This window comes from Schistocerca nitens, chromosome 10 (genome assembly GCF_023898315.1).
Source record: "Schistocerca nitens isolate TAMUIC-IGC-003100 chromosome 10, iqSchNite1.1, whole genome shotgun sequence".
In the NCBI taxonomy this organism is placed as follows: Eukaryota; Metazoa; Arthropoda; class Insecta; order Orthoptera; family Acrididae; genus Schistocerca; species Schistocerca nitens.
Window position 1 is genome coordinate 103,178,230 of NC_064623.1, and position 27,623 is coordinate 103,205,852.

The 27,623-nt window shown below is 45.1% G+C and overlaps 1 protein-coding gene across 2 annotated transcripts in view; it reads right to left on the reverse strand.

Moving 5' to 3' along the window:
- Positions 1 to 27,623, reverse strand: part of LOC126210221 (connectin-like) — an 802,365-nt gene that overhangs the window by 19,489 nt on the left and 755,253 nt on the right. For both annotated transcript variants that reach the window (XM_049939403.1, XM_049939402.1), the window contains one exon: positions 23,386 to 23,878. In XM_049939403.1, the coding sequence (XP_049795360.1) occupies positions 23,386 to 23,878 (493 nt within the window). The remainder of the gene's footprint in view (positions 1 to 23,385; positions 23,879 to 27,623) is intronic.

The following is a 27,623-nucleotide window of genomic DNA, read 5'->3' on the forward strand; positions in this document are numbered from 1 at the left end:
GACCAAAATTATTCTAAACAAAGCGATCGACATGAGGTAACGCCCAATAGATATGCAACATACATAACATACAGGTAAAGCTGGTACGATGTTAACTAACCAACAATACTAGAAAAAATACAGTAGTGGACTCTTATTTTTAATGGTCTATGGCAGACTACGGTAATTTTACTGCTCTTATCATGGTTTACTACTCAGAACAGTTGATACGAATCTCTTTATTGTACAACAAGTTTTGGTCTTCAGACCTCATCACGTAACATAAAATATTTTCGGCAGCTAAGAAGGCAATACGTATTCAATACCTTCGAATAACATGAAAGGCATGATTCGTCTATTACTTAACAATAGTGAAGAACCACGAATCTTATGTTATTCGACTCTGTTTAATTTATGTCGCCTTCTAAGCCGTTCAAAATACAGAGTCGTTGTACTTAAACTTTGGCCACTGAAGCCAGTGTAGACGGAAAACTATTTACTGTATGTGTACCCAGATCTATAGGAATGACATTCAAAATGTGCGCTGCAGGGGTTGACTTCTTAGCAGTGTTAGCGCCTTCACTGGCCTTTAGGCGTCAGCGCTCGTTCGGCGACGTAGGGTTGAAGCACAACCCGTAGAGGATCGCGGCCGAAACGCGAACGAACGGAAAATTGGTAGGTGGAAAATCATGGCTCCCAGCCACACGGGTCATAACCGTATTATAAGGTTGAAACTTTGTGCAGGACACGACTCGAACCCAGACGCTTTGCTCCCCTAAAACGGCTGTCTTAACCGTCCCGTCCACACGGACACGCCTGCCGTCCGACCCAGCTTCTCAACGTATAGCCCGCTGCATCTCCGCGTCCCCCGTCAATCACACCTCTTACTCGCAACTTCTTGATTCATCCAGTCGTACCAACGATATTTGTGCAGCCTCGCCTTAACGTATGTCATAGATGTAATGTATCCGTAGTTGCGATTGTGGGCTACCATCAGCTGCACAATGACGAAAAGTGTAAAGAACTAAATTCAAAGTGAGAGAACTTTTATTTACAGAGTGGAGCGTACTCTTCAATTACATTAAACTTGGAACTTGTCTAAAATCATTACACTATGGTAGTGTAACAGCAAATTGTATTCATCATTGTAGTTCAGCGAGCGTTAGGTTGGATCAGAGGGGCAACATGAACGCACATACTCTCACACGGAACGTTACAGGTATTCCTGGAATAACGGAAGATAAGAATCACACGTTTCTGGCCAAAGTTGAGACTTCAAAACTGGCTTGAGTGTCGCACTGTGGGGTAGGAGGAGAGGGGGCGGGCGGGAAGATCAAGTGAAATCAGGATCACACTGGCTGAAGTGAATTGTGACCGAATGTAGAACAAGTTCTGTACCATCCGAATTTAGTTAAATGATAATAAATTTCGCAGAAAGAAATTTCTTATTCTCAGCGGAGTGTGCGCTGATATAAAATCTCCTGACGACATTAAAATTATGTGCCGGACCTGATCTGGAATTCAGGACGTTTGTTTTTCGCAGCAAAGTGCTCTACGTACACGTCGGAACCTGTGGTTCCTTAGCTCAGTTGGTATAGCACTTTCCTATTAAACGCAAAGTCCCCGAGCTCGAGTCTCATTCCGCCACACAGTTTTAGTCTGACAGGAAAATTTCCCCTCGGTTCAACGTCCGAGATTTGACCAAACGCGTCACTCCCGCGTGGCTGAAAGGCAGCCAATTGCGAGAGGACCCGTCACGAAGAACCGTGAAGGCAACGCAATGATGCACCATCTGAGTGGCCAGTTTTGAAATTCCAACTGCTGCCACAAACCCAAACTAAGGATGACCACTGAAATTCACCCAGTTGCATGCGTTAATTACACCCATACTCATTCAACCCAGCTACCATTCCATGTTTAGGTAAATGGTGCCCTGAAATGCAGGAAAATGAAAATAAAGTACACACAATTTCCGTTCGCGATGTGATCTTCCACCGGCCGGAGTGGCCGAGCGGTTCTAGGCGCTACAGTCTGGAACCGCGCGACAGCTACGGTCGCAGGTTAGAATCCTGATTCGGGCATGGATGTGTGTAATGTCATTAGGTTAGTTAGGTTTAAGTAGTTCTAACAAGGGAACCTCCCCATCGCACCCCCCCTCAGATTTAATTACAAGTTTGCACAGTGGATAGGCCTTGAAAAACTGAACACAGATCAATCGAGAAAACAGGAAGAAGTTGTGTGGAACTATGAAAAAAATAAGCAAAATATACAAACTGAGCAGTCCATGCGGAATATAGGCAACATAAAGGACACTGAGAACTCTGAAGCGCTGTGGTCCCGTGGTCAGCGTGAGCAACTGCGAAGCGTATGGTCATAGGTTCAAACCTCCCTCGGGTAAAAAACTTTTTATTTTCAGACAATTATCAAAGTTTAGGCACTCACACATAATCAACTCTGCTCTCCTAAATTCCAGGACATGTTCAGATTTGCTTGGACACATGCAGGATTTGACGGTCTACACACGGAAAAATTTGAAAACGTTAAAAACATATGTTTTGACAGAGCACAGGGAAAACTGTGAAACTGTTGCATTCATTTGTTGCAGTTCATGTGACAAACTCTTATGTTTTCATCACTTTTTTGGGAGTGATTATCACTTCCACAAGAAAACCTAAATCGGGCAAGGTAGAAGAATCTTTTTACCCATTCGCCAAGTGTACAAGTTAGGTGGGTCGACAACACATTCCTGTCAGGTGACGCACATGCCGTCACCAGTGTCGTATAGAATATATCAGACGTGTTGTCCTGTGGAGGAATCGGTTGACCTATGACCTTGCGAGCAAATGATTTCGGTGCCCATTGGAGAGGCACGTCCTTTCGTCTACTTATCGCACGGTTTTGCGGCGCGGTGGCAAAACACAGGCACTAAACTTATTACAGTGAATAGAGACGTCAATGAACGAACGGACGGATCATAACTTTGCGAGAATAAATAAAGTAAAATTTTCACTCGATGGAAGACTTGAATAATGTTGCCTATCATGCGCATGGACTACTCAGTTTGTAGATTTTGATTATTTTTTTCGTAGTTCCACACAACTTCTTCCTGTTTTCTCCATTGATCTGTGTTCAGTTTTTCAAGGCCTATCCACTGTGCCAACATATAACTAAATCGGAGGGGGGTGCGATGGGGAGGTTCCCTTGTAAGTTCTGGGGGACTGACGACCACAGCAGTTAAATCCAATGGTGCTCAGAGCCATTTGAACCATTTTTTGTGATCTTCCTCCACGGCATGATAAAAATGCAGAATTATAAAACCACATAATTATTTCTAAAGTGGGTTGACTGTCACCTTCCAGCATCACTCTGATGTATTAGAGTGTTAGCTGTTGCAGATAGGTTGTCCAATCCAGCGTCAATTAAGTGACAAGTTTATCTCCATTGTTGTAGGCCAACCAATACTTCATCACTGAATACTAACTACGCTGCTATTTGGCAAATTTCGCAAGTGGAGTTCTGGCATGTATTTCTTAGTATTTTTCCCGTCGTATGTGGTACGCTGTTTTCATGATCTATAAAATTTAGTTTTATTATAACGAAGTCGCATCATACCCGTCCTGCAGCGACAGTCATCAAATAAAATAACAGAGGAAACCTATGTGCTGTAGCATTGCGGGTGTTCGTTCAACGTATTTTATGAAACGCAAACTGACGGTTACACACGCTGTCCAGCGAATGCAACTAGATCAAGTTTCCCTGCTGCTTTGGGGTGGCATTATGTGGGGCCGACATACGCCGCTGGTGGTCATGGAAGACGCCGTAACGGCTGTAAGATACATGAATGACATCCTCCGACCGATAGTGTAACCATATCGGCAGCATAATGGCGAGGCATTCGTCTTCATTGACTACAATTCGCACCCCCCCCCCCCCAATCGTGCACATGGGAAGGACTGTTTATGGACGACGTGACACACCAGCCACTCTGAGGGATCTACGCCGATTCGCCGTTGAGTAGTGGGACAATCTGGAGAAACAGTGCCTTGATGAACTTGTGGATAGCAAGCCACGAGGAATACAGGCATGCATCAATGCAAGAGGACGTGCTAGTGGGTATCAGAGGTACCGGTGTGTACAGCGGTCTGCACCACCACCACTGAAGGTCTCGCTGTGTGTTGGTACAACATACAATGTGTGGTTTTCATGAGCAATAAAAAGGGTGAAAATGATGTTTATGTTGACCTCTATTCCAATTCTCTGTACAGATTCTGGAACTCTCGGAACCGACGTGATGCAAAACTTTTTCTGATGTGTTCATTTAGCTGCAAGTATGGATTCTGAAGAAACCGCGTTAATGAGTGGTAAATACACTCCTGGAAATGGAAAAAAGAACACATTGACACCGGTGTGTCAGACCCACCATACTTGCTCCCGACACTGCGAGAGGGCTGTACAAGCAATGATCACACGCACGGCACAGCGGACACACCAGGAACCGCGGTGTTGGCCGTCGAATGGCGCTAGCTGCGCAGCATTTGTGCACCGCCGCCGTCAGTGTCAGCCAGTTTGCCGTGGCATACGGAGCTCCATCGCAGTCTTTAACACTGGTAGCATGCCGCGACAGCGTGGACGTGAACCGTATGTGCAGTTGACGGACTTTGAGCGAGGGCGTATAGTGGGCATGCGGGAGGCCGGGTGGACGTACCGCCGAATTGCTCAACACGTGGGGCGTGAGGTCTCCACAGTACATCGATGTTGTCGCCAGTGGTCGGCGGAAGGTGCACGTGCCCGTCGACCTGGGACCGGACCGCAGCGACGCACGGATGCACGCCAAGACCGTAGGATCCTACGCAGTGCCGTAGGGGACCGCACCGCCACTTCCCAGCAAATTAGGGACACTGTTGCTCCTGGGGTATCGGCGAGGACCATTCGCAACCGTCTCCATGAAGCTGCGCTACGGTCCCGCACACCGTTAGGCCGTCTTCCGCTCACGCCCCAACATCGTGCAGCCCGCCTCCAGTGGTGTCGCGACAGGCGTGAATGGAGGGACGAATGGAGACGTGTCGTCTTCAGCGATGAGAGTCGCTTCTGCCTTGGTGCCAATGATGGTCGTATGCGTGTTTGGCGCCGTGCAGGTGAGCGCCACAATCAGGACTGCATACGACCGAGGCACACAGGGCCAACACCCGGCATCATGGTGTGGGGAGCGATCTCGTACACTGGCCGTACACCACTGGTGATCGTCGAGGGGACACTGAATAGTGCACGGTACATCCAAACCGTCATCGAACCCATCGTTCTACCATTCCTAGACCGGCAAGGGAACTTGCTGTTCCAACAGGACAATGCACGTCCGCATGTATCCCGTGCCACCCAACGTGCTCTAGAAGGTGTAAGTCAACTACCCTGGCCAGCAAGATCTCCGGATCTGTCCCCCATTGAGCATGTTTGGGACTGGATGAAGCGTCGTCTCACGCGGTCTGCACGTCCAGCACGAACGCTGGTCCAACTGAGGCGCCAGGTGGAAATGGCATGGCAAGCCGTTCCGCAGGACTACATCCAGCATCTCTACGATCGTCTCCATGGGAGAATAGCAGCCTGCATTTCTGCGAAAGGTGGATATACACTGTACTAGTGCCGACATTGTGCATGCTCTGTTGCCTGTGTCTATGTGCCTGTGGTTCTGTCAGTGTGATCATGTGATGTATCTGACCCCAGGAATGTGTCAATAAAGTTTCCCCTTCCTGGGACAATGAATTCACGGTGTTCTTATTTCGATTTCCAGGAGTGTAAGACAAATGATAAGACGAAACTGAGATCTCAGTTGCAATCGTGCACTGAAATGAGTTTGATACTCACAATCAAAAATTTGTTCCGGACCGGGACTCGAAACAGGATTTCTTGCTTTGCGTGGGCGGCCACATTAATTGCTTCGGCTATTCGAACACACTTCTCGTCCAGCCAAAATTCCCAACTTGGCACGCCATGGTGACGTAATATCGCCCATCCGTTACACTCACTACCCACGGCCTCACTCTCATTCTCGCAAGAGTTCGTACGAACATTGCATCTGCACTGGGCGATCATTAGTAAATATGGACGCAAACCTATTCAGTTGTAAAAGGCTTTTATTTTTCCAATGACACGACCAGTTTCAGGCTAACAAACAACCATGGTCAGGTGTAATGTTACTGAAAACATACAAGAGACAACGCTAAGGACAAATTATTTACAATTCCTTGCAAGCATAATACAGCAGGTGCTAATAAGAACTCGACGAGCTAGTTGCCGAAGTGACGTGAACTCAAAAGGCTTGCAACAGGCGACCGGTAAGCCCGAAAGGAGACCCTAGCCACACGACAATTCAAATCATTTCACTAATAAGGACTACCTTCACTAAAATTCTGCCAGCGATCAGGTTAGTTGCAATGCAAAATATGAGAAACGTTGCAGAACAGTGGCGATTGGGGAAACAAGGATAGAAACAGAGCCTATAAAGATTGTGACCAATAATGCAGAATGATGAAAAGTTGATAAGTTTGTATTTTGTCCGTCTCAGTTGCAGAATATATTATCTGTTGCTGCATTGGTTCCGGAGTCGAGTTCACTTACTCATTCTCAAACCAAACCTTGTTATTAAAAGTAAGTGTCTACACAACAAGGCACGAACTATGTGATACAAGAAATTTAAACTGTGAATAACAAAGGTGCACTTTGCTATGACAGCCTACGTGTCTTCTGTTTCACCTGAATGAAACAATGAGTATCGTTTGAGAATGTGCGAGTCACTGCGAAACCGCTATCCACTGCACCGATAAACTGTATATTCATGCAACTGATGAGGACAAAATTCGTCAAATTTTCATCATTATAGGGCCCTACTCACTGGCGCACCAACATACCAACCGAATGACCTATCGACTGACAGATCGACCGAAAAACAGATGGACCGACAGACAGATCGACTGACCGACTAACCAACTGGCACATCGCCTGACCGACGGACAGATCGATAATAAATCTATCTAAATATTGATCGATCGGTCGACATTTTGTCGTTTGGTCGATCTGCTGTCGTTCTGTCAGTCGGTTGGGTCACATACAGTCGGTCAGTCGACCTATCGGTCGGTCGATCTGTTGGTTGGTTGATCTGTCGGTCGGTTGGTAGGTTGGTTTGTGAGTACGTAGGGCCCTATAATGATGAAAATTTGACAAATTTTGTCCGCGTCAGCTGCATAAATATATAGTTTATCGCTGCAGTGGTTAGTCGATCGATCAACCGACCGACCGACAGTTCGACCTGCCATTCGACAGACCGGCCGACCAACTTGCTGCGCAGCCCACACACGTTCCTACCTTTTTAACTCAGCCATTACAGTAAAAAAAAATCTTTTCTCAGGTGGTTTGCACGACAGCGTTACACACTGCTTAAGTTGTTGGGTGAAGTGATGGTGAGGTCGAGTCGAGTGGTGGTGGTGATCGGGCGAAATGGTGGGGACGATACGATACTGCAGTGGCCGTATTATTGTGAATTACAATGCAAAGTTGCTTTTGATATGCATGCATGTCCAAACGAACTGGCACTGCGGAGACTACAGCCGTTATGAAATACGTTAAATGCATTCGCAGTTGCGAATATGGACAACTGTCAGCTTTGTAACTGAATGACGCCAATGAAATTTTTGTGCTGGACAAGGAATCGAACCCGGATTTCCCTCTTATTGCGAGCGGTCGCCTTCCATTGGTCTATCCAAGCATAGCTCACGGCCAGACCCAAACTTCCATATGTCGCCAGCCATGCCTTTACAACCTGTACTGTTACATACATTGTCTACATTCCCGTAGAGATAACACATTCCACATGAAAGCCACTTGACCTTTGTCAGCGGATAAATAAAATATTGTACTTTCTGTGTTATTCAGAATTATGATGCATGGACGCATGTCCGAAGGAACTTTGCATCGTCATTCTGAATAATACGGCCGACACTGGCCAAGCGAGTTTGAAGTAAAATGTTTCGCCTTTACAGGAATATACATTACGAACGTACGACGTACGACGACATATGGAAGTTTGGGTCTGGCCATGAGTCGTGCTTGGGTGGCCAAATTGTAAACCGACCGCTCGGGTTCGAGTCCCGTTTCGGCACAAATTTTCATTGTCGTCATTCCATTCTACAACTGATGTTTGTTGATATTCGCAACTACGAATGCATTTGATGAAAGGGTGTGAGTGTCGGAGGGGGGGGGGGGTGACGGGAGGGATGGTCGTACTCACACGACTGTCCGACAAGAAAGGAGTTTGGCGGTCCATTGAACAAAGTGCTGTAGCATCGCCTGATTGATTTAGTAGTACCTGACAGGTCAATCGACTAAGCACTGCAGCGATTATCACCACCACTCGACTCGACGTCACCGCAGGGTCGGCAGGGTTAAGTACGGATTTGGCATGGTAGTGTACCACAGCTGTCTGCGTCTAGTGTAAATCGTTAAATAGTGTGGATGTGCTGAAAATGTCTGCGAGTCGTGTAACTGAGGCGGGACGAGAGGACCAGCCCGGTATTCACCGAGTAGGATGTGGAAAACCACCTGAAAACCACATCCAGGCTGGCCAGGACACCGGCCGTCGTCGTTAATCCGCCTCGGCAACCGCATCAGTGAATCTGGTAGATACCTGTCCAAGGGTAGCAGTTGCACTCTCCGGTTTCGTGCTGTTTCAGTTGGAGTCGAACGTTACTGCGGACGTAGAAAGGTGTAATCGATTTCTCCTGCCCTAAGTCGCCCTTTGAAAGAGTTGCAGTTGGTGATCGGTTTCATTATAAAGGAATATAATGTCATCAACATATCCTTTATAACCAACTACTCGTTAAATGTGCTGAGAGTGGTTTGAAAAGAAAAATGATGTTCGATGTAGTTATGGTAAATGTTAGCAATTACGCTTGCCAGAGGTGATCCCATGGCCAATTTGTCTGTATACGGCGTTATTAAAGGAGAAATTAATTGCCGTGGAGGCTCATATATTTATATCTATGACAGGCACCACACAAACAAAAAAATGAAGTAATAAGTTGCTTAACTTCAAATTCGGGAGGGCACTGAGTTGTGGGAAAAGAAACAATTCCTTCATCTAGGAAGCAATGTTACAGCTGATGGGCGATGGTAGTAATATCGGAAGTACACTAATACAGCTTTCTTCAGTAAAATATCCCTATTAATATCGATTTCTGACTTAGATCTGCAAAAGAAGTTCCTGTATGTGCACATCTTGAGGTAACTAAGAAGATATGGGACACAGACTGGAGTGAACAGCGCCGAGATGACTACGACTTAAGAGGGCGCGCTTGACAAGGACCATGTCCCGCCTTCGCATTAGGTCACGCAAGTAGTTCCTAAGTGGACACCCATCCGCCAGACGTGAATGTTAGCAGACACGCGGCTCCACTTTGTGTATCAAAGATTGTTACTCAGTGCCTTGAGGGCGAGGGGGGAAGCCGAGCTAGACATTATCTTGGTGATTTTATTCATCGTTCACTGTATTTGCAATTATACCGATTTAAAGACAGATAAGAAAAAAATCAACATCGAACTATAGTGTCATACGCGATCTGCAATTCCATTTAAGTACTCGAAAAAGTTATTCCGCAGAGCAACCGTAACTGTACGTATTGCCTGTTTTTACAAAATGATGACAACCGCAACAGTCGTTGAACAAATAATATTTTTATTGCTTATTAATTATTGAGTACTCGGCACTGCCCGGGTGTGTATTTATTCCAGTCCTAAATTAGTCCATCTCCTCTTTGCCCTCGACCGTAGCTCGTGATCTAGGGGCTAGCGTTGCTGCCTCTCGATCACGGGGGTCCCAGGTTCGAGTCCCATCCGGGTTGGGGATTTTCTCTGCCTGGAGACTGGGTGTTTGCGTTGTCTTCATCATTTCATCATCATCATTATTTCTGCGAATGACTAGATTGGACTGTGAAAAGAAAATGGACTGCGTAAAAATTGGGATTTCGTACGTGTGCTGGAGACCGCGCAGTTCAGAGCCCGTAAACCAGACATTATCATACCCCTCTCTCTGTTCATCTCCTTTTCTCTTTTCATTTACTCCTTCCCCTCTGCCTTTCACCTCCTCCATCACTCTGCTTATCTAATCCCCTACCTGTCCCTGCCCATATCTTACACTTTCCTTTCTCATTCCGTCTGCTTCTCTCCACTCTTTCTGTCTACTTCTCCATATATCTTTCTATGTCCTCCATATCCTCTTCTCTGCCTATCTCACCCCGCCTTCCCCCTGGCTGTCTGTCCATCTTGACCTCCCTTCTCTCTCCATGTTATCACACTCACTCCAATATAAAGCTGGTGGTTCTTACACTTTTTTTAATTTCTCTTCCAATTGTAACTAACATGTGTATTAAATTTGATTGAAATCGTTCCAGGCGAATTGGATGAGCTTCTTACCCCTTCTTTGTTCACATACGCAAAAGTGCAATATATCTCACTCATGTTGTGGTGTCACCGCCAGACCCCACACTTGCTAGGTGGTAGCTTTAAATCGGCCGCGGTCCATTAGTACATGTCGGACCCGCGTGTCGACACTGTCAGTAATTGCAGACCGAGCGCCGCCACACGGCAGGTCTAGAGAGACTTACTAGCACTCGCCCCAGTTGTACGGCCGACGTTGCTAGGAAAGGTTCACTGAGAATTACGCTCCCATTTGCCGAGACGATAGTTAGCATAGCCTTCAGCTTAGTCAGTTGCTACGACCTAGCAAGGCGCCATTTATCCTTTGCTATGTATCTAATGAAGCATGTACAGTAACAAGACCAATGTTCACCAATTGTGGATTAAAGTTAAGTATTCCAGCAGCTACGTACTTTTCTTTATAGCATTTATTAAGTATCCTGTTTCAGACCTCACGCCATCCTGCGTGAGCTTACAGCGTGCATTTCGGTTTCCTCAAACAACACGGTGTTGGCACTTCTGTCGACACATCACATGTTTCACTACTTCATGCATACTTGTACATATATTTCACCTTTAGCTACACTACTGGTCATTAAAATTGCTACACCACGACGATGACGTGCTACAGACGCGAAATTTAACCGACGAAGATCCAGTGATATGCAAATGATTAGCTTTTCAGAGCATTCATACCAGGTTGGCGCCGGTGATGCCACCTACAACGTGCTGACACGAGGAAAGTTTCCAACCCATTTCTCATACACAAACAGCAGTTGACCGGTGTTGCCTGGTGAAACGTTGTTGTGATGCCTCGTGTAAGGAGGAGAAATGCGTGATGAGGTTTCCGACTTTGATAAAGGTCGGATTGTAGCCTATCGCGATTGCTGCTCGTGTTGGTCGAGATTCAATGACTGTTAGCAGAATATGGAATCGGTGGGTTCAGGAGGGTAATACGGAACGCCGTGCTGGATCCCAACGGCCTAGCATCACTAACAGGCATCTAATACGCATGGCTGTAACGGTTCGCGCAGCCACGTCTCGATCCCTGAGTCAACAGATGGTGACGTTTTCAAGACAACAACCATCTGCACGGACAGTTCGACGACGTTTGCAGTAGCATGGACTATCAGCTAGGAGACCATGTCTGCAGCTACCCTTGAGCCTGCATCACAGACATGAGTGCCTGCAATGGTGTACTCAACGACGAACCTGGGTGCACGATTGGCAAAAGGTCATTTTTTCGGATGAATCCAGGTTCTGTTTACAGCATCATTGTTTGGTGACATCGCGGTGAACGCACATTTGAAGCGTGTACTCGTCATCGCCATACTGGCGTATCACCCGCCGTGATGGTTTGGGATGCCATTGGTTACACGTCTCGTCACCTATTGGTCGCATTGACGGCACTTTGAACACTGGACGTTACATTTCAGATGTGTTACGACCTATGGCTCTACCCTTCGTTCGATCCCTGCGAAACCTTACATTTCAGCAAGATAATGCACGACCGCATGTTGCAGGTCCTGTAGGGGCCTTTCTGGATACAGAAAATGTTCGGCTGCTGCCCTGGCCAGCACATTCTCCAGGTCTCTCAGCAACTGAAAACGTCTGGTGAATGGTGGCCAAGCAACTGGCTCGTCACATCAAACCAGTCACTACTCTTGATGAACAGTGGTAGTGTGTTGAAGCTGCATGGGCAGCTGTACTTGTACACGCCATCCAAGCTCTGTTTGACTCAGTACACAGACGTATTAAGGCGGTTATTACGGCAAGAGGTGGTTGTTCTGGGTACTGATTTCTCAGGATCTATGCTCCCAAATTGCGTGAAAACGTAATCACACTTCAGTTCTAGTAAAATATATTTGTCCAATGAATACCCGTTTATCATCTGCATTTCTTCTTGGTTTAGCAATTTTAATGGCCTGTCATGTAATTTCCTCCTGTAACTCAATGTTTATGACGTCGAATCTTAAGACAGGAGCGATTGTAATATTGGATAGGAACTATGATTGTTGTGTACAGATGCGAGCTGCGTTGGCGACCCTTCGCTCACAGCTCCAGGCTGCACTGGCTTCCGTCACACAGCTTGAGGCTACTGCCAAGAGGCGTTACTGTGGCTGATCGAATGCGGGGATGCGAGGGATGTCGAGCACGTCTCACATGTCTTCCGATCGGTCCACTGCTGCGACTGCCCCGGGTATTGCCTGCACTGAGGTTGACCCCTCACTTGTGGTCAAGTGGGAGATCATTGCAAAGTCTAGCAGGCAGCGAAAAACTTTCTGTGGGGCCGATGGTAGGGCCTCCGCAGTTCGTTTAACGAACATGTTTCTTGCATTATCTGTGGCTGACGATGTCTCTTAGCCGGATGCAGTCGTCCACCCTGTTCCAGAGGAAGCTTCTCGGCCCGCAAGGTCTGGCCATTCAGAGAGGGTGGGTGTGTTGGTAGTTGGGCGCTCCAACGTTAGGCGCGTAATGGGGATCCTTAGGAACATGGCTGCCAAGGAGGGGAAGGAAGCCAATGTGCACTCCGTGTGCATTCCGGGGCGAGTCGTTCCGGATGTGGAAAGAGTGCTGCCGGATGCCATGAAGAGTACAGGGTGCAGCCAAGTGCAGGTGGTGACTCATGTCGGTACCAATGACGTGTGTCGCTTTGGGTTCGAGCAGGTTCTGTCTGGTTTCGGGCGGCTATCGGATATTGTAAAGACTGCCATGCTTCCGAGATGGAGCTCACCATCTGCAGCATCGTCGATGAACCGACTGTGGTCCTTTGGTGCAGAGCCGACTGGAGGATCTCAATCACAGGCTCAGGAGGTTCTGTGACCGTGAAGGCTGCAGATTCCTTGACTTGCGCCATCCGGTGGTGGGTTTCCGGGTTCCGCTAAATAGGCCAGGAGTCCACTACACACAGGAGGCTGCTCCACGGGTAGCGGGGGCTGTGTGGAAGGGACTGGGCGATTTTTTAGGTTAGAGGGTCTCAGGAAACCACAGAAGGGGCGTCAATCTAAAAGTGGGCAGGTAAAACACAGTAAGGTAGTTGTAGAAACGATAGGTATTGTAAATTGTCGAGGCTGTGTTGGGAAAGAACCAGTGCTCCAAGCCCTAATAGAAAGCACTGAATCTCAAACAGTTGTAGGTACAAAGAGCTGGCTAAAGCCGCAAATAAGTTCAGCCGAAATTTTTTCAAACGATAACAGTGTTCAGGAAGGATAGATTAAATACAGTTGGTGGTGGAGTATTTATTGCTGTCAGAGGTAGTTTGCCTTGTAGCGAAATTGAAGTAGATAGTTCGTGTGAAATAGTATGGGTAGAGGTTATACCTGACAGTCGGACTAAACTATTAATTTTATCGTTTTACCGACCCCCCGACTCAGAAGATATAGTTGCTGAACAGTTCGAAGAAAATGTGAGTCTCATTTCAAATAAGTACCCTGCTCATACAATTAGAGTCGGTGGTGACTTTAATCTACCCTCGATATTCTGGAAAAATTATGCGTGTAAAGCCGGCGGCAGGCATAAAACGTCATACGAAATTGTACTGAATGCTTTCTCTCTTATTTTGAACAATTAGTTCATGAGCCCACTCGAAGCGCAAATGGTTGCGAAAGCATACTTGACCTTTTAGCAACACTTAATTCTGGACAAATTGTGAGTATTCTGATGAATCCAATGATTAGCGACCACAAGGCAGTTGCTGCTAGGCTGAATACAGTAACACTTACAACCATCAAAAAGAAATGCAAAGTATATCTATTTTAAAAATGTTCTTAACGCCTTTTTAAGAGACAGTCTTCACTCCTTCCGATATGATCATGTAAGTGTGGAAAAGTTGTGGAATGTTTTCAGAAAGATAGTATCGACAACAACTGAGAGATATATACCACATAAATTAATACGTGATGGTACTGAACCCCATGGTACACAAAACGGGTCAGATCGTTGTAACAGAAGCAACGAAAAAAGCAAGTCAAATTTAAAAGAACGCAAAATCCCCAAGATTGGCAAAGTTTTACAGAAATTTGAAATATAGCGCGTATTTCAATGCGAAATGCTTTTAATAATTTCAACAACAAAATTCTGTCTCGAAATCTGGCAGAAAACCTAGAGATTCTGGTCCTACATAAAGCACACCAGTTGAAAGACGCAATCAATACCTTCACTGCGCGATGTAACGGTGAAGTCACTAATGACAGTGCCACTAAAGCAGAGTTATTAAACACGGTTTTCCGAAACTCTTTCACCAAAGAAGATGAAGTTAATATTCCTGAATTCCAATGAAGAACAACTGCCAAGATGAGAAACACGGAAGTAGATATCCTCGGTGTAACAAAGCAGCTTAAGCCAATTAATAAAGGCAAGGCCTCGGGTCCAGATATGTATACCAGTCAGGTTCCTCTCAGAGCATGCTGATACAGTAGCTCCATATTTAGCAATTATATACAACCACTCGCTCACAGAAAGATCCCTACCTAAAGTCTGGAAAATTGCTCAAGTCACACAATACCCAAAAAGGAAAGTAGGAGTAATCCGCTGAATTACAGGCCTGTATCACTAACGTCGATTTGCAGTAGGGTTTTGGAACATATAGTGTATTCGAACATTATGAAGCACCTCGAAGAAACCGATTTATTGACACATAGTCAGCACGGATTCAGAAAATATCGTTCTTATGAAACACAACTAGCTCTTTATACTCATGAAGTAATAAATGCTATCGACAGGGAATGTCAAATTGATTCCATCTTTTTAGATTTCAGAGGGCTTTCGACACCATTCCTCACAAGCGTCTTCTAACTAAACTGCGTGCCTCAGTTGTGCGACTGGATTCGTGATTTCTTGTCAGAAAGGTCACTGTTCGTAGTAATAGACGGAAAGTCGTCGAGTATAACAGAAGTAATATCCGGCGTTCCCCAAGAAAGAGTTTTAGTCCCTCTATTGCTCCTGGTCTATATTAACGACATAGGAGACAATCTGAATAGCCGTCTTAGATTGTTTGCAGATTATGCTGTCATTTACTGTCTTGTAGAATAGTCAAAATGATTTAGATAAGATATCTGTATGGTCCAAAAAGTGCCAATTGACCCTGAATAAAGAAAAGTGTGAAGTTATTCACATGAGTACTAAAAGAAATCAGCTAAATTTCCATTACGCGGTAAGTCACACAAATCTAAAGGCTGTAAATTCAGCTAAATACTTAGGGATTACAATTACAAATAACCTAAACTGGAACGATCACATAGATAATATTGTGGGTAGAGCCAACCAAAGACTGCGATTCACTGGCAGAACACTTAGAAGGTGCAACAGGTCTGCTAAAGAGACTGCTTACACCACGCTTGTCCGCCCTATTCTGGAGTATTGCTCTGCGGTGTTGGATCCGCATCAGGTGGGACTGACGGATGACATCGATAAAGTACAAGGAAGGGCAGCTCGTTTTCTATCATCGCGAAATAGCGGAGATAGTGTCACAGACATGATACGTGAATTTTAGTGGCAATCATTAAAACAAAGGCCATTTTCGTTGCGACGGGATCTTCTTATTCAATCACCAGTTTTCTCCTCCGATTGCGAAAACATTCTGTTGCCACCCACCTACATAGGGAGAAATGATCATCACGATAAAATAAGAGAAATCAGGGCTCGCACAGAAAAATTTAAGTACTCGTTTTTCCCACGTGCCTTTCGAGAGTGGAACGGTAGAGAGACAGCTTGAATGTGGTTCATTGAACCCTCTGACAGACACTTTACTGTGAATAGCAGAGTAATCACGTAGATGTAGATGTAGATGTAGAGATATACGAACAGACTAAGAACACAATTTAGTAACGATGAAGAGTGCGCCGAAGTTTAAGGGACAAGACAGGAAGAATCAATGCACTAAGGAAGTGAAATACTGAAGTACTACGAAAAGAAAACATGCACTTGAAGTTCTAAGAGGCTACAAACACTGTGATAGTGAATAACCCAGCAGGCAGTTCAGTTGAAGAGGAATGGAGATTTCTAAAGAGGGCAATCACACAAGTTGGATAGAAAAACGTAGGTACAGAGAAGGTAACTGCGAAGAAACCAGGGGTAACAGAACAAATACATCAGTTGATCGAAAAAGTAGGAACGACAATAATGTTCAGGGAAATTCAGGAATGCAATAATACAATTCACTCAGGGTTGAAATGGCTAGTAAGTGTAGAAAAACTAAGGCAAAATGGCTACAAGAAGTAAGTGAAGAAATCGAAAAAGAAATGAATGTCGGAAGGACTGGTTCAGCATATATAAAAGTCAAAACAAACTTCAGTGAAATTAAAAGCAAGGGCGAGAAAATTAAGAGTGGAATGGGAATTCTATCATTAAATCCAGAGAAGAGAGCAGATAGGTAGATAGATTGAAGGCCTCTATGAGGGGAAGACTTGTCTGATTACGCGATAGAAGGAGAACAGGAGTCGACAGGGAAAAGATAGGGTATTCAGTATTAGAATCAGAACTTGATAGGATGTACAAAATTCCATCGTAATTTCTAAAATCAATGAGGGAAGTACGACAAATCACGCTGATGTGTAGAATGTATGAGTTTGGCAATAGACCATCAGACTGTCGGTAAACTATCATCCACAAAATTCCGAAGATAGCAAGAGCCGACAATTAGCGAGAATTGTCGTACTATCAGCTTGACAGCACATGGAGCCAAGCGTCTGACACGCATAATATACAGAAGAATGGAAAAGTGGGTACTTGTTAGATGACGATCACTTTGGCTTTAGGAAAGCCAAAGGTACCAGAGAGGCAGTTCTGATGTTACGGTTGAGAATGGATGGAACACTGAAGAAAAATCAAGACACGTTCATAGGGGTTGTCGACGTGGAAAAACCGTTCGACAAAGGAAAGTGGTACAAGATGTTCAAAACTCTGTGAATGATAGCGGTAAACAGTAGAGAATGTATAATTTGCACAAGAACCAAGAGGGAACTTCAGGCCTGGAAGACCAAGAACGAAGTGCTCGGAGTAAATAGGGTGTAAGACAGGCATGCAGTCTTTCAAAATGGTTAAATGGCCCTGAGCACTATGGGACTTAACATTTGTCATCAGTCCCCTAGAACGTAGAGCTACTTAAACCTAACTAACGTAAGGACATCACACACATCCATGCCCGAGGCATGATTCGAACCAGTCGCGCGGTTCCGTACTGAAGCGCCTAGAACCGCTCGGTCACAACAGTCGGCTGCAGCCTTTCGCCTCTACTGTTCAATCTGCATATCAAAGAAGCAATCCTGATGTAAAAAAAAAGCTCAAGAATGTTATTGGTAATAATATTAGGTGTTGACATTACTCTCCTCATTGAAAGCGTAGAAGAATTACAGGATACAGTCAATGGAATCAACAGTCTAATGAGTGCGAAATGTGGAATGAGAGTAAACCGAAGAAAGACGAAAGTAATGAAAAGTAGATGAAAGGAGAACACGTAGAAACATTGGGGTTCACGATGTAGACGAAGTTAAGAAATTCTGCTACGTAGGCAGCAAAATAACCCATAATAAACGGAGCGAATAGGATATAAGGAGCAGACCACCACAGACAAAAAGGGCATTCCTGGCCGAGAGGAGCGTACTGATATGAAACGTAGGTCGTAATCTGAGGAAGAAATTTCTGAGAATGTACGTCTGCAGCGCAACATTGTATTCTAATGAAACATGAACTGTGGGAATGACAGAACAGAGAAGAATCCAAGCATTTGAGATTTGATGCTGCCGAATAATGTTGAAAATTAGGTGGATTGATTAGGTAAGGAGACTCTCCGGATAATCGGCGAGGCAAGAAATAGGTGGAAAACACAAGAGGAAGGGAGAGGATGAAAGGACATGTGTTAAGACATCAGGGAATAAGTTCCATGGTGCTAAAGGGTAAAAACTGCAGGAGAAGACAGAGCTTGGAATCATGCAGCAAATAATTGAGGGCGTTGGATGTAAGTGCTACAATGAGATGACGAGGTTAGCACAAAAGAGGAGGTGTGATGTAATGCATCAAACCAGTCAGAAGACTGGCAACCACAAAAGAACCAACTATAATCCGGATAATGTCGGTTACTGCCATTTCATGGAGCTGTGAGAGGGCCAGTCAGACAGAACGTCTCCTACCAACTGGTGCTATCTTTTAGTCACGTTGTGCCATGAACTTCCTCCCCTCCTGTTAGGTGCAGCACTAAGTATTATGTCTACAGCTTTGCTGCCAGCGTTTGTTCTCCAGGTTCGAGTCTTTCCTGTGAAAAAGTTAAAAAAGAAATTTACGATTCACAGTTCTGGCTGTCTCTTGGCATTACTTTGGCCCATCTTTGGGGCACCATGCGAATGCCACAGCATTTATTCACATAACCGGAAGAGCTGGTCAGCCGGGCCGCGTGCCATTGATCGAGAAAGGTGATGATCAGAGGGAGCAGTGTCTGGAGAATACGGCAAGGGGGGGGGGGGGGGGGTAGAATCTCCAATTGCTGCGTTTCCAAGTGTGTTTAGACATGCGACTTAGGACGGAGCATTGTCATGCTGCAAAACACACTTTTCGTGTATTTCACTGTATTGTCTTTCAGTGCTCGGTCAAACGCATCAGTAGCTTTCTATAACGATCTCCTGAGACTGTTTCAGTAGCGTCGGAAACCTTCTCCCTTTCACCGTCATGTCGGTCTTCGACGTCAATATCACCGTTCTTGAAGCGTTTGAAACATTCTCTGCACGTTCTTCCACTAATAAGTCACTCACAATAGGACATACACAGAATTTTATGAATCTTAGCCGCAAATTCCTTCATCATGAAGCAGCAAATTAAAACTTCTCATAAATGAAGAATACTGGGCTTTTAAGTTGACGTATTGAGTCGAGAATAACTGCGTGATGCAACTACAAATCGAGTAATATTTCCATGGCGTTGTTTGCAACTACCTAAACTATGCTTCAAGAAAATTATAATCATTACAGTTCCAAAAATAGCTGGTGTTAACAGGTCTGAATATTACCGATCTATCACTTAAATAAGTCTTCGGTGCAAAATGCTAACACGAATTGTATACAGAAGAATGGAAAGACTGGTAGAAGCCGATCTCACGAAGATTTGCATGGATTCTTGAGAAATGTCGGCACAGGCGAAGCTATACTGACCCTGTGACCTATCTTAGAAGATAGGAAAGGCAGACAGACGTTTATAGCATTTGTATACTTACAGAAAGCCTTTGACAATGTTGACTGGAATACTCGCTCTGAAATTCTGATGGCTGCAAGGATAATATAAATGGAATGAAAAGCTATTTACAACTTGTACAGAAGCGAGACGGCAGTTATAAGAGTCGACGGGCATGAAAAGGAAGCAATGATTGAGAAGGAGGTGGATCAGAGTTGCAGCGACTGCCTGACGTTATTCAATCCGCACAGTAAGCTGGCACTAAAGGAAATCAAAGGAAAATTCAGAGTATGAACTGAAGTATGAGGAGGCGAAATGAAAACTTCGAAGTTCGCCAATGTCATTGTAATTCTGTTATCATACTAAGGACTTGAAGAATCAGTTTAACGGAATGGATAGTGTCTTTAAAAGTGAATATAAGATTTTCATAAAAAAATAAACACAAAGGTGATGGAAAATAGGCGCATTACATCAGCTGAGGCTGAGGAATTTAGAAACGGAAACGATATACTTAAAGTAGTAGATGAGTTTTGCTACTTGGGCAGTAAAATAATGGATGATGGGAAAAGTAGAGAGGATATAAAATAAGGACTGGCAATGGCAAGAAAGGTGTTTCTGAAGAAGAGAAATTGTTAGAACCGGATATAGATGTAAGTGTTAGGAAGTCTTTTCAGAAAGTATTTATGTGGATTGTGGCTTGTGGCCATGTTCCGAATTGAAACATGGTCACGATAAACAGTTACACCCTCAGCGTCAGTTAAAGCCTGAAGATGGTGCACTGAAGCACTGAAACTGGTAGCCATATAATTAATAAGATCATAAGGACGGCTGTAGGTGTTCCATTTTATTACAGAGTAGCATGTGTATCCATCGTCTCCCTCAAATGTGCTAAGAAGGGCTACAATGTAGTCAACGTACATGCCCCAACCAACCAGGACAACAGACGCAATCCAGACAGAACTAACATATTCTGGGAAGACCTAGAAGATATTCTGTATAAAGTTCCAGAGACGGACACCGTCATACTGCTTGGTGACCTCAATGCCCAACTGAGAAGAGAGAAAACGTATAGAAATATAGTGGGCAACTGTGAATCAGCTAACCCAAATCGAAGGGAACTTCGCTAAGAATAACTCCCGAGATTTCTACAGAACTTTGGAGCCGACACTCAGGATACACAATCCGCTAAGTTTAGGGACTCGCAGGGCAAACTGATTTTTAGCGACAAGGACAACTTCCACCTCTTAGCTTAAAAACCTACTAAACTGTGATCCAGCCAACGAAGACTTTGACTACAAACAAACTACACCAAACCTGGACTCACTGCCTAACTCATTGGAAGAAATTGAACAAATTATTCAAATTCTAAGGAATAATAAGGCAGATGGAGAGGACTCTATCGTTGCCAAATTCTGGAAATGCACTGGAAGCAATACCATGGGCAAGCTCACCGCGATCATCTGGGAAACAGAGAAATTATCACCTGATTGGAACATGGCTCTGATCCACCCGCTTCACAAAAAGGGATATTTTACTGATCTGAACAACTATCATGGAATTTCTCTTGTCCCAGTAACATACAAGATTCTCTCCAAGGCGCTACTAAAAAGGGCAGAAGACCAACAGGATAGTCAACAGGGAGAATATCAGAGAGGCTACAGGAAGATATAATCCTGTGCAGAACAGATCGTCATTCTTGAAACTGTACTGGCACAAAGAAATGCTTAGCAAAATAGTCCAAGAACTAGGACTAGACAACAGAAACCTTGACCAACACTAATTACAAGGTCAAATTTAGAGGTGCGATCTCAGAAAGCTTTGAGATAAAAGCTGTAGTGAGACAAGGGGCTGGAATCTCCCTACTTTTCCTCAACTGTGTCGTTGAATAGGTTTTAAGAGAACTGCGCAATGATCTGACCGGCTTGGGTATTCAGAGTGATGTTTACTTGGGCCATAGGAACGAAGCAGTGATTGTAGATTGCCTGTGCTTTTGCAGATGACATGCCACTGATTGCTGATTCTCTTGAAATGCGAACAATGACGGTAAACAGCCTCAGAAAACAAGCAGCCAAAGAGGGTCTTCAAGTGTCGCTGGAGAAGATAGAGTTTTTCACCAACATCAAAGAAGCTAACACGAAGTTTTACTAGATCAGGGAAATATGAAGAGAAGTTTAAGTATATCAGCGAATGGATTGAATCCAACTCATCAGAAGAAACGTCATCATTCATGAGAGTTAATCAGTTGGAACTGGCCTATCGACTGCCTATAAATGGAAATGCCATATGGTTTCCGTAACACTCGCGTGATGATCAAACCTACCAGTAACAAATCTAGCAGCCTGCCTATGAATTGCTTCTATGTCCTCCCTCAATCCGACCTGATAGGAATCCCAAACGCTCGAGCAGTAATCAAGAGTATGTCGTATTAGTGTTTTATAAGCGATCTCCTTTACAGATGAACCACATATTCCCAAAATTCTACCAATGAACCTGTAGTGTTGGCAGAAGAGCCAACACCGTGTTGCTGCAGGAGGCCGAAATACACGCGTTTAAGCTCACGCAGACTGGCGTGAGGTCTGGAACAATTAAAGGAGTTGAGTCTAATAAATAAAGAACGTAGTGGCTTGAATACTTAACTTTAATCCCTAATTGTAGAACATCGCTCTTGATGATACATGCTTCACAATATAAATATCAATTGAATACGGCGCCTTTCTAGGTCGTAGCAAATGACGTAGCTGAAGGCTATGCTAACTATCGTCTCGGCAAATGAGAGCGTGATTGTCAGTGAACCATTCCTAGCAACGTCGGCTGTACAACTGGGGCGAGTGCTAGAAAGTCTCTCTAGACCTGCCGTGTGGTGGCGCTCGGTCTGCAATCACTGACAGTGGCGACACGCGGGTCCGACGTATACTAACGGAACGCGGTCGATTTAAAGGCTACCACCTAGCAAGTGTGGTGTCTGGCGGTGACACCACAGAACCAAAGACGACTATCCGCCTTCCCCACAACTGCCATTACATGCTTGTCCCACTTCATATCGCTCTGCAATGTTACGCCAAAATATTTAATGGACGTGACTGTGTAAAGCGCTACATTACTAATGGAGTATTCAAACATTACAGGATTCTTTTTCCTGTTCATCTGCATTAATTTACATTTATCTATATTTAGAGTTAGCTGCCTTTCTTTACACCAATCACAAATCCTGTCCAAGTCATCTTGTATCCTCCTACAGTCACTCAACGACGATACCTTCCCGTACACCACAGCATCATCAGCAAACAGCTGCACATTGCTATCCACCCTATCCCCAAGATCATATATGTAGATAGAAAACAACAGCGGACCTACCACACTTTCCTGGGGCACTCCAGATGATACCCTCAAACCCGATGAACACTCACCATCGAGGACAATGTACTGGGTTGTATTACTTAAGCGCTGAAGGAAGTCTGAGAGTTTCAGGAAAACCTGTGAAGGAAAGGTACCCATTGGACAGAAGAAAGGAGGGAGTTAAATCACCAGAGGACGCGACACTACTGGGCAAAGATCAAAGCCCAGCATTTGGACGAGCGTGATCCAAATTAAGCCCATTCGGAACAATGGATATAGAGCTGCATCAGACCAGTCTTCCGACTGAAGATCACAACAAAGAAGCTTGTTGTATGACACAAATGACCTGCACCACCACTTGCCACTACTGGCAAAGTTGTAGACCCAATAACTCTTCTGAAAAAGGTGTCAGTTACTGGTGTAGGTGAGAGCAGAGTGGGCGCCACTACTGACCTTCGAGGTAGAGGTAGGCGCTGGCGTTTGTCATGGTCTCGAGCACGGGCCGGACGGTGTCCTCGTGCAGCGTGGTGAGCTCGTTGTCGCGCAGGTCGAGCACGCGCAGCGCGGCCGCGCTGGCCAGCAGCTGGCCGCCCGGCAGCTGCGCCAGCTGGTTGTCGCGCAGCGAGAGCCGGCGCAGCGCGCGCAGCCCCTGGAAGGCGCGCGCGCCCACCCACTCGACGTCGTTCTCGGCGAGCTCGAGCTCGTGCAGCGCGCCCAGCAGCTGGAAGGTGCCGTCGGCGACGGCGCCCAGCCGGTTGCCGCTGAGGTCGAGCCGGCGCAGCGCGCCCAGCCCGGCCCAGGTGGCGCGCGTCACCGCCGGCAGCTGGTTGCCGTGCAGGTCCAGCTCCTGCAGCGCCGGCAGCTGCGAGAAGGCGCGCTCGTGCAGCACGCTCAGGTTGTTGCGGTCCAGCGCCAGCACCCGCAGTGACGGCAGGTCCACGAACACCTGCCGGTCAGAACGACGTGTTCAGTGCGACGACAGGTGTTCGCTGAGAAATGTTCTATACTGATGCCTCTGCCCTACACACGTCAAGAGCGCAGTGCATTGCGAGACATAGTGAAGAGAAGGGACGACGTAATTTTAATGGTTTCTGCTATTACAACGATCACTAGAAACTATATATATATATATATATATATATATATATATATATATATATATATATATATACCGGGTGATCAAAAAGTCAGTACAAATTTGAAAACTGAATAAATCACGGAATAATGTAGATAGAGAGGTACAAATTGACACACATGCTTGGAATGACATGGGTTTTATTAGAACCAAAAAAAAAATACAAACGTTCAAAAAATGTCCGACAGATGGCGCTTCATCTGATCAGAATAGCAATAATTAGCATAACAAAGTAAGACAACGCAGAGATGATGTTCTTTACAGGAAATGCTCAATATGTCCACCATCATTCCTCAACATTAACTGTAGTCGAGGAATAATGTTGTGAACAGCACTGCAAAGCATGTCCGGAGCTGTGGTGAGGCATTGGCGTCGGATGTTGTCTTTCAGCATCCCTAGAGATGTCGGTCGATCACGATACACTTGCGACTTCAGTTAACCCCAAATGCAATAATCGCACGGACTGAGGTCTGGGGACCTGGGAGCCAAAGCATGACGAAAGTGGCGGCTGAGCACACGATCATCGCCAAACGACGCGCGCAAGAGATCTTTCACGCGTCTAGCAATACTTTGGGTTTTTTTTGGTTCTAATAAAACCTCATGTCATTCCAAGCATGTGTGCCAATTTTTACCTCTCTATCTACATTATTCCGTGGTTTATTGTTTTCAAATTTATACTGACTTTTTGATCACCCGATTAATATATATAAATATATAAATATAAATATATATATATATATATATATATATATATATATATGTGTGTATGTATGTTTCAGCTATTACAACGATCACTAGAAAGTGTTTAATGTGGGCATTAAAATTGCTACACCACGAAGATGACGTGCTACAGACGCGGAATTTAACCGACAGGAAGAAGATGCTGTGATATGCAAATGATTATCTTTTCAGACCATTCACACAAGGTTGGCGCCGGTGGCGACACCTACAACGTTCTGACATCAGGAAAGTTTCCAACCGATATCTCATACACAAGCAGCAGTTGACCGGCGTTGCCTGGTGAAACGTTGTTGTGATGCCTCGTATAAGGAGGAGAAATGCGTACCATCACGTTTCCGACTTTCATAAAGATCGGATTGTAGCCTATCGCGATTGCGGTTTATCGTATCGCGACATTGCTGCTCGCGTTGGTCGAGATCCAATGACTGTTAGCAGAATACGGAATCGGTGGGTTCAGGAGGGTAATACGGAAAGCCGTGCTGGATCCCAACGGCCACGTATCACTAGCAGTCGAGATGAGAGGCATCTTATCTGCATGGCTGTAACGGATCGTGCAGCCACGTCTCGATCCCTGAGTCAACAGATGGAGACGTTTGCAAGACAACAACCATCTGTACGAACAGTTTGACGACGTTTGCAGCAGCAAGGACTATCAGCTCGGAGACCATGGCTGCGATTATCCTTGACGCTGCATCACAGACAGGAGCGCCTGCGATGGTGTACTCAACGACGAACCTGGGTGCACGAATGGCAAATCGTCATATTTTCGGTTGAATTCAGGTTCTGTTTACAGCATCATGATGGTCGCATCCGTGTTTGGCGACATCGCAGTGAACGCACATTGGAAGCGTGTATTCGTCATCGCCATACTGGCATATCACCAACGTGATGGTATGGGGTGCCATTGGTTACACGTCTCGGTCACCTCTTGTTCGCATTGACGGCACTTTGAACAGTGGACGTTACATTTCAGATGTGTTACGAGCCGTGGCTCTACCCTTCATTCGATCCCTGCGAAACCCTTCATTTCAGCAGGATAATGCACGACCGCATGTTGCAGGTCCTGTACGTGCCTTTCTGGATACAGAAAATGTTCGACTGCTGCCCTGGACAGCACATTCTCCAGATCTCTAACCAATTGAAAACGTCTGTTCAATGGTGGCCGAGCAACTGGCTTGTCATAATACGCTGATGCACTATGGTATCGTGTTGAAGCTGCATTGGCAGATGTACCTGTACACGCCATCCATGCTCTGTTTGACTCAATGCCCAGGCGTATCAAGGCCCTTATTACGGCCCTGGGTACTGATTTCTCAGGATCTATGCACCCAAATTGCGTGAAAATTTAACCACATGTCAGTTCTAGTATAATATATTTGACCAATGAATATCCGTTTATCATCTGCATTTCTTCTTGGTGTAGCAATTTTAATGGCCATATGTATATAGGATGGTCCATTGATAGTGACCGGGTAAAATATCTCATGAAATAAGCATCAAACGAAAAAACTACAAAGAACGAAACTCATCTAGCTTGAAGGGGGAAACCAGATGGCGCTATGGTTGGCGCGCTAGATGGCGGTGCCATAGGTCAAACGGATATCAACTGCGTTTTTTTAAAAAATAGGAACTCCCATTTTTTATTACTTATTCGTTTAGTACGTAAAGAAATATTGAATGTTTTAGTTGGACCAATTTTTTCGCTTTGTGACAGATGGCGCTGTAATAGTCACAAACATACGGTTCAGAATTTTAGACGAACGGTTGGTAACATGTAGGTTTTTTAAATTAAAATACAGAACGTAGGTACGTTTGACCATTTTATTTCGGTTGTTACAATGTGATACATGTACCTTTGTGAACTTATCATTTCCGAGAACGCATGCTGTTACAGCTTGATTGCCTGTAAATACCACATCAATGCAATAAATGCTCAAAATGATGTCCGTCAACCTCAATGCATTTGGCAATACGTGTAACGACATTCCTCTCAACAGCGAGAATTATCAGATTTGCTGTCTGAAACGTTTCACTTTCTTTACATTGAGAAACAGCTACAGGTGAATTATCAGCTTTGCTGTCTGAAAGGTTTCACTATCTGTATATTGAGAAACAGCTGTTGCTGAGGTATCAGATTCGCTGTCTGACTGATCTATTGCGTTATTGATCTCTTCATGCTCAGAGGGTGCGCCAGTACCAGATGACAGCGGGTTCGATTCCCGGCGGGGACAGGGATTTTCTCTGCCTCGTGATGACTGGGTGTTGTGTGATGTCCTTAGGTTAGTTAGGTTTAAGTAGTTCTAAGTTCTAGGGGACTTATGACCAAGGATGTTAAGTCCCATAGTGCTCAGAGCCATTTTTGAACCAGATGACAGCCGCCCCCCCCCCCCCCTATGTAAATATCGTCGTCTAGTTGTTCACCCAGCCACTCTGAGATGACTTCTTCCCTTCTGATCCACATATTACTATAGGTCTTAATGTGGTCGTGTGTATTATGGTTTTTGTACTCGACCATATTAAGACCTATTAGTAATATATGGATCAGAAGGCTGGGTTTTGACATTAAAGGAGGTGAACTGGTGATTGTGATGTGAAGCAAAGATACTGATAAGGACTTTTGGAGCAGTGAGAGAGAAGATGGCTGCACATTAAGGTCAAATGTTGAACTACAAACACTTTTTGGACAGATGGTGCTCATCCGGAGCGACCTTATGACACAGCGTTACGTCGACGAGATTCTGTGCTCTGTACTGTTGCCAACAATGACAAGCCGTCCTGGCTGACATTTCAGAAAGGTAATGCCCGTTTCAACACG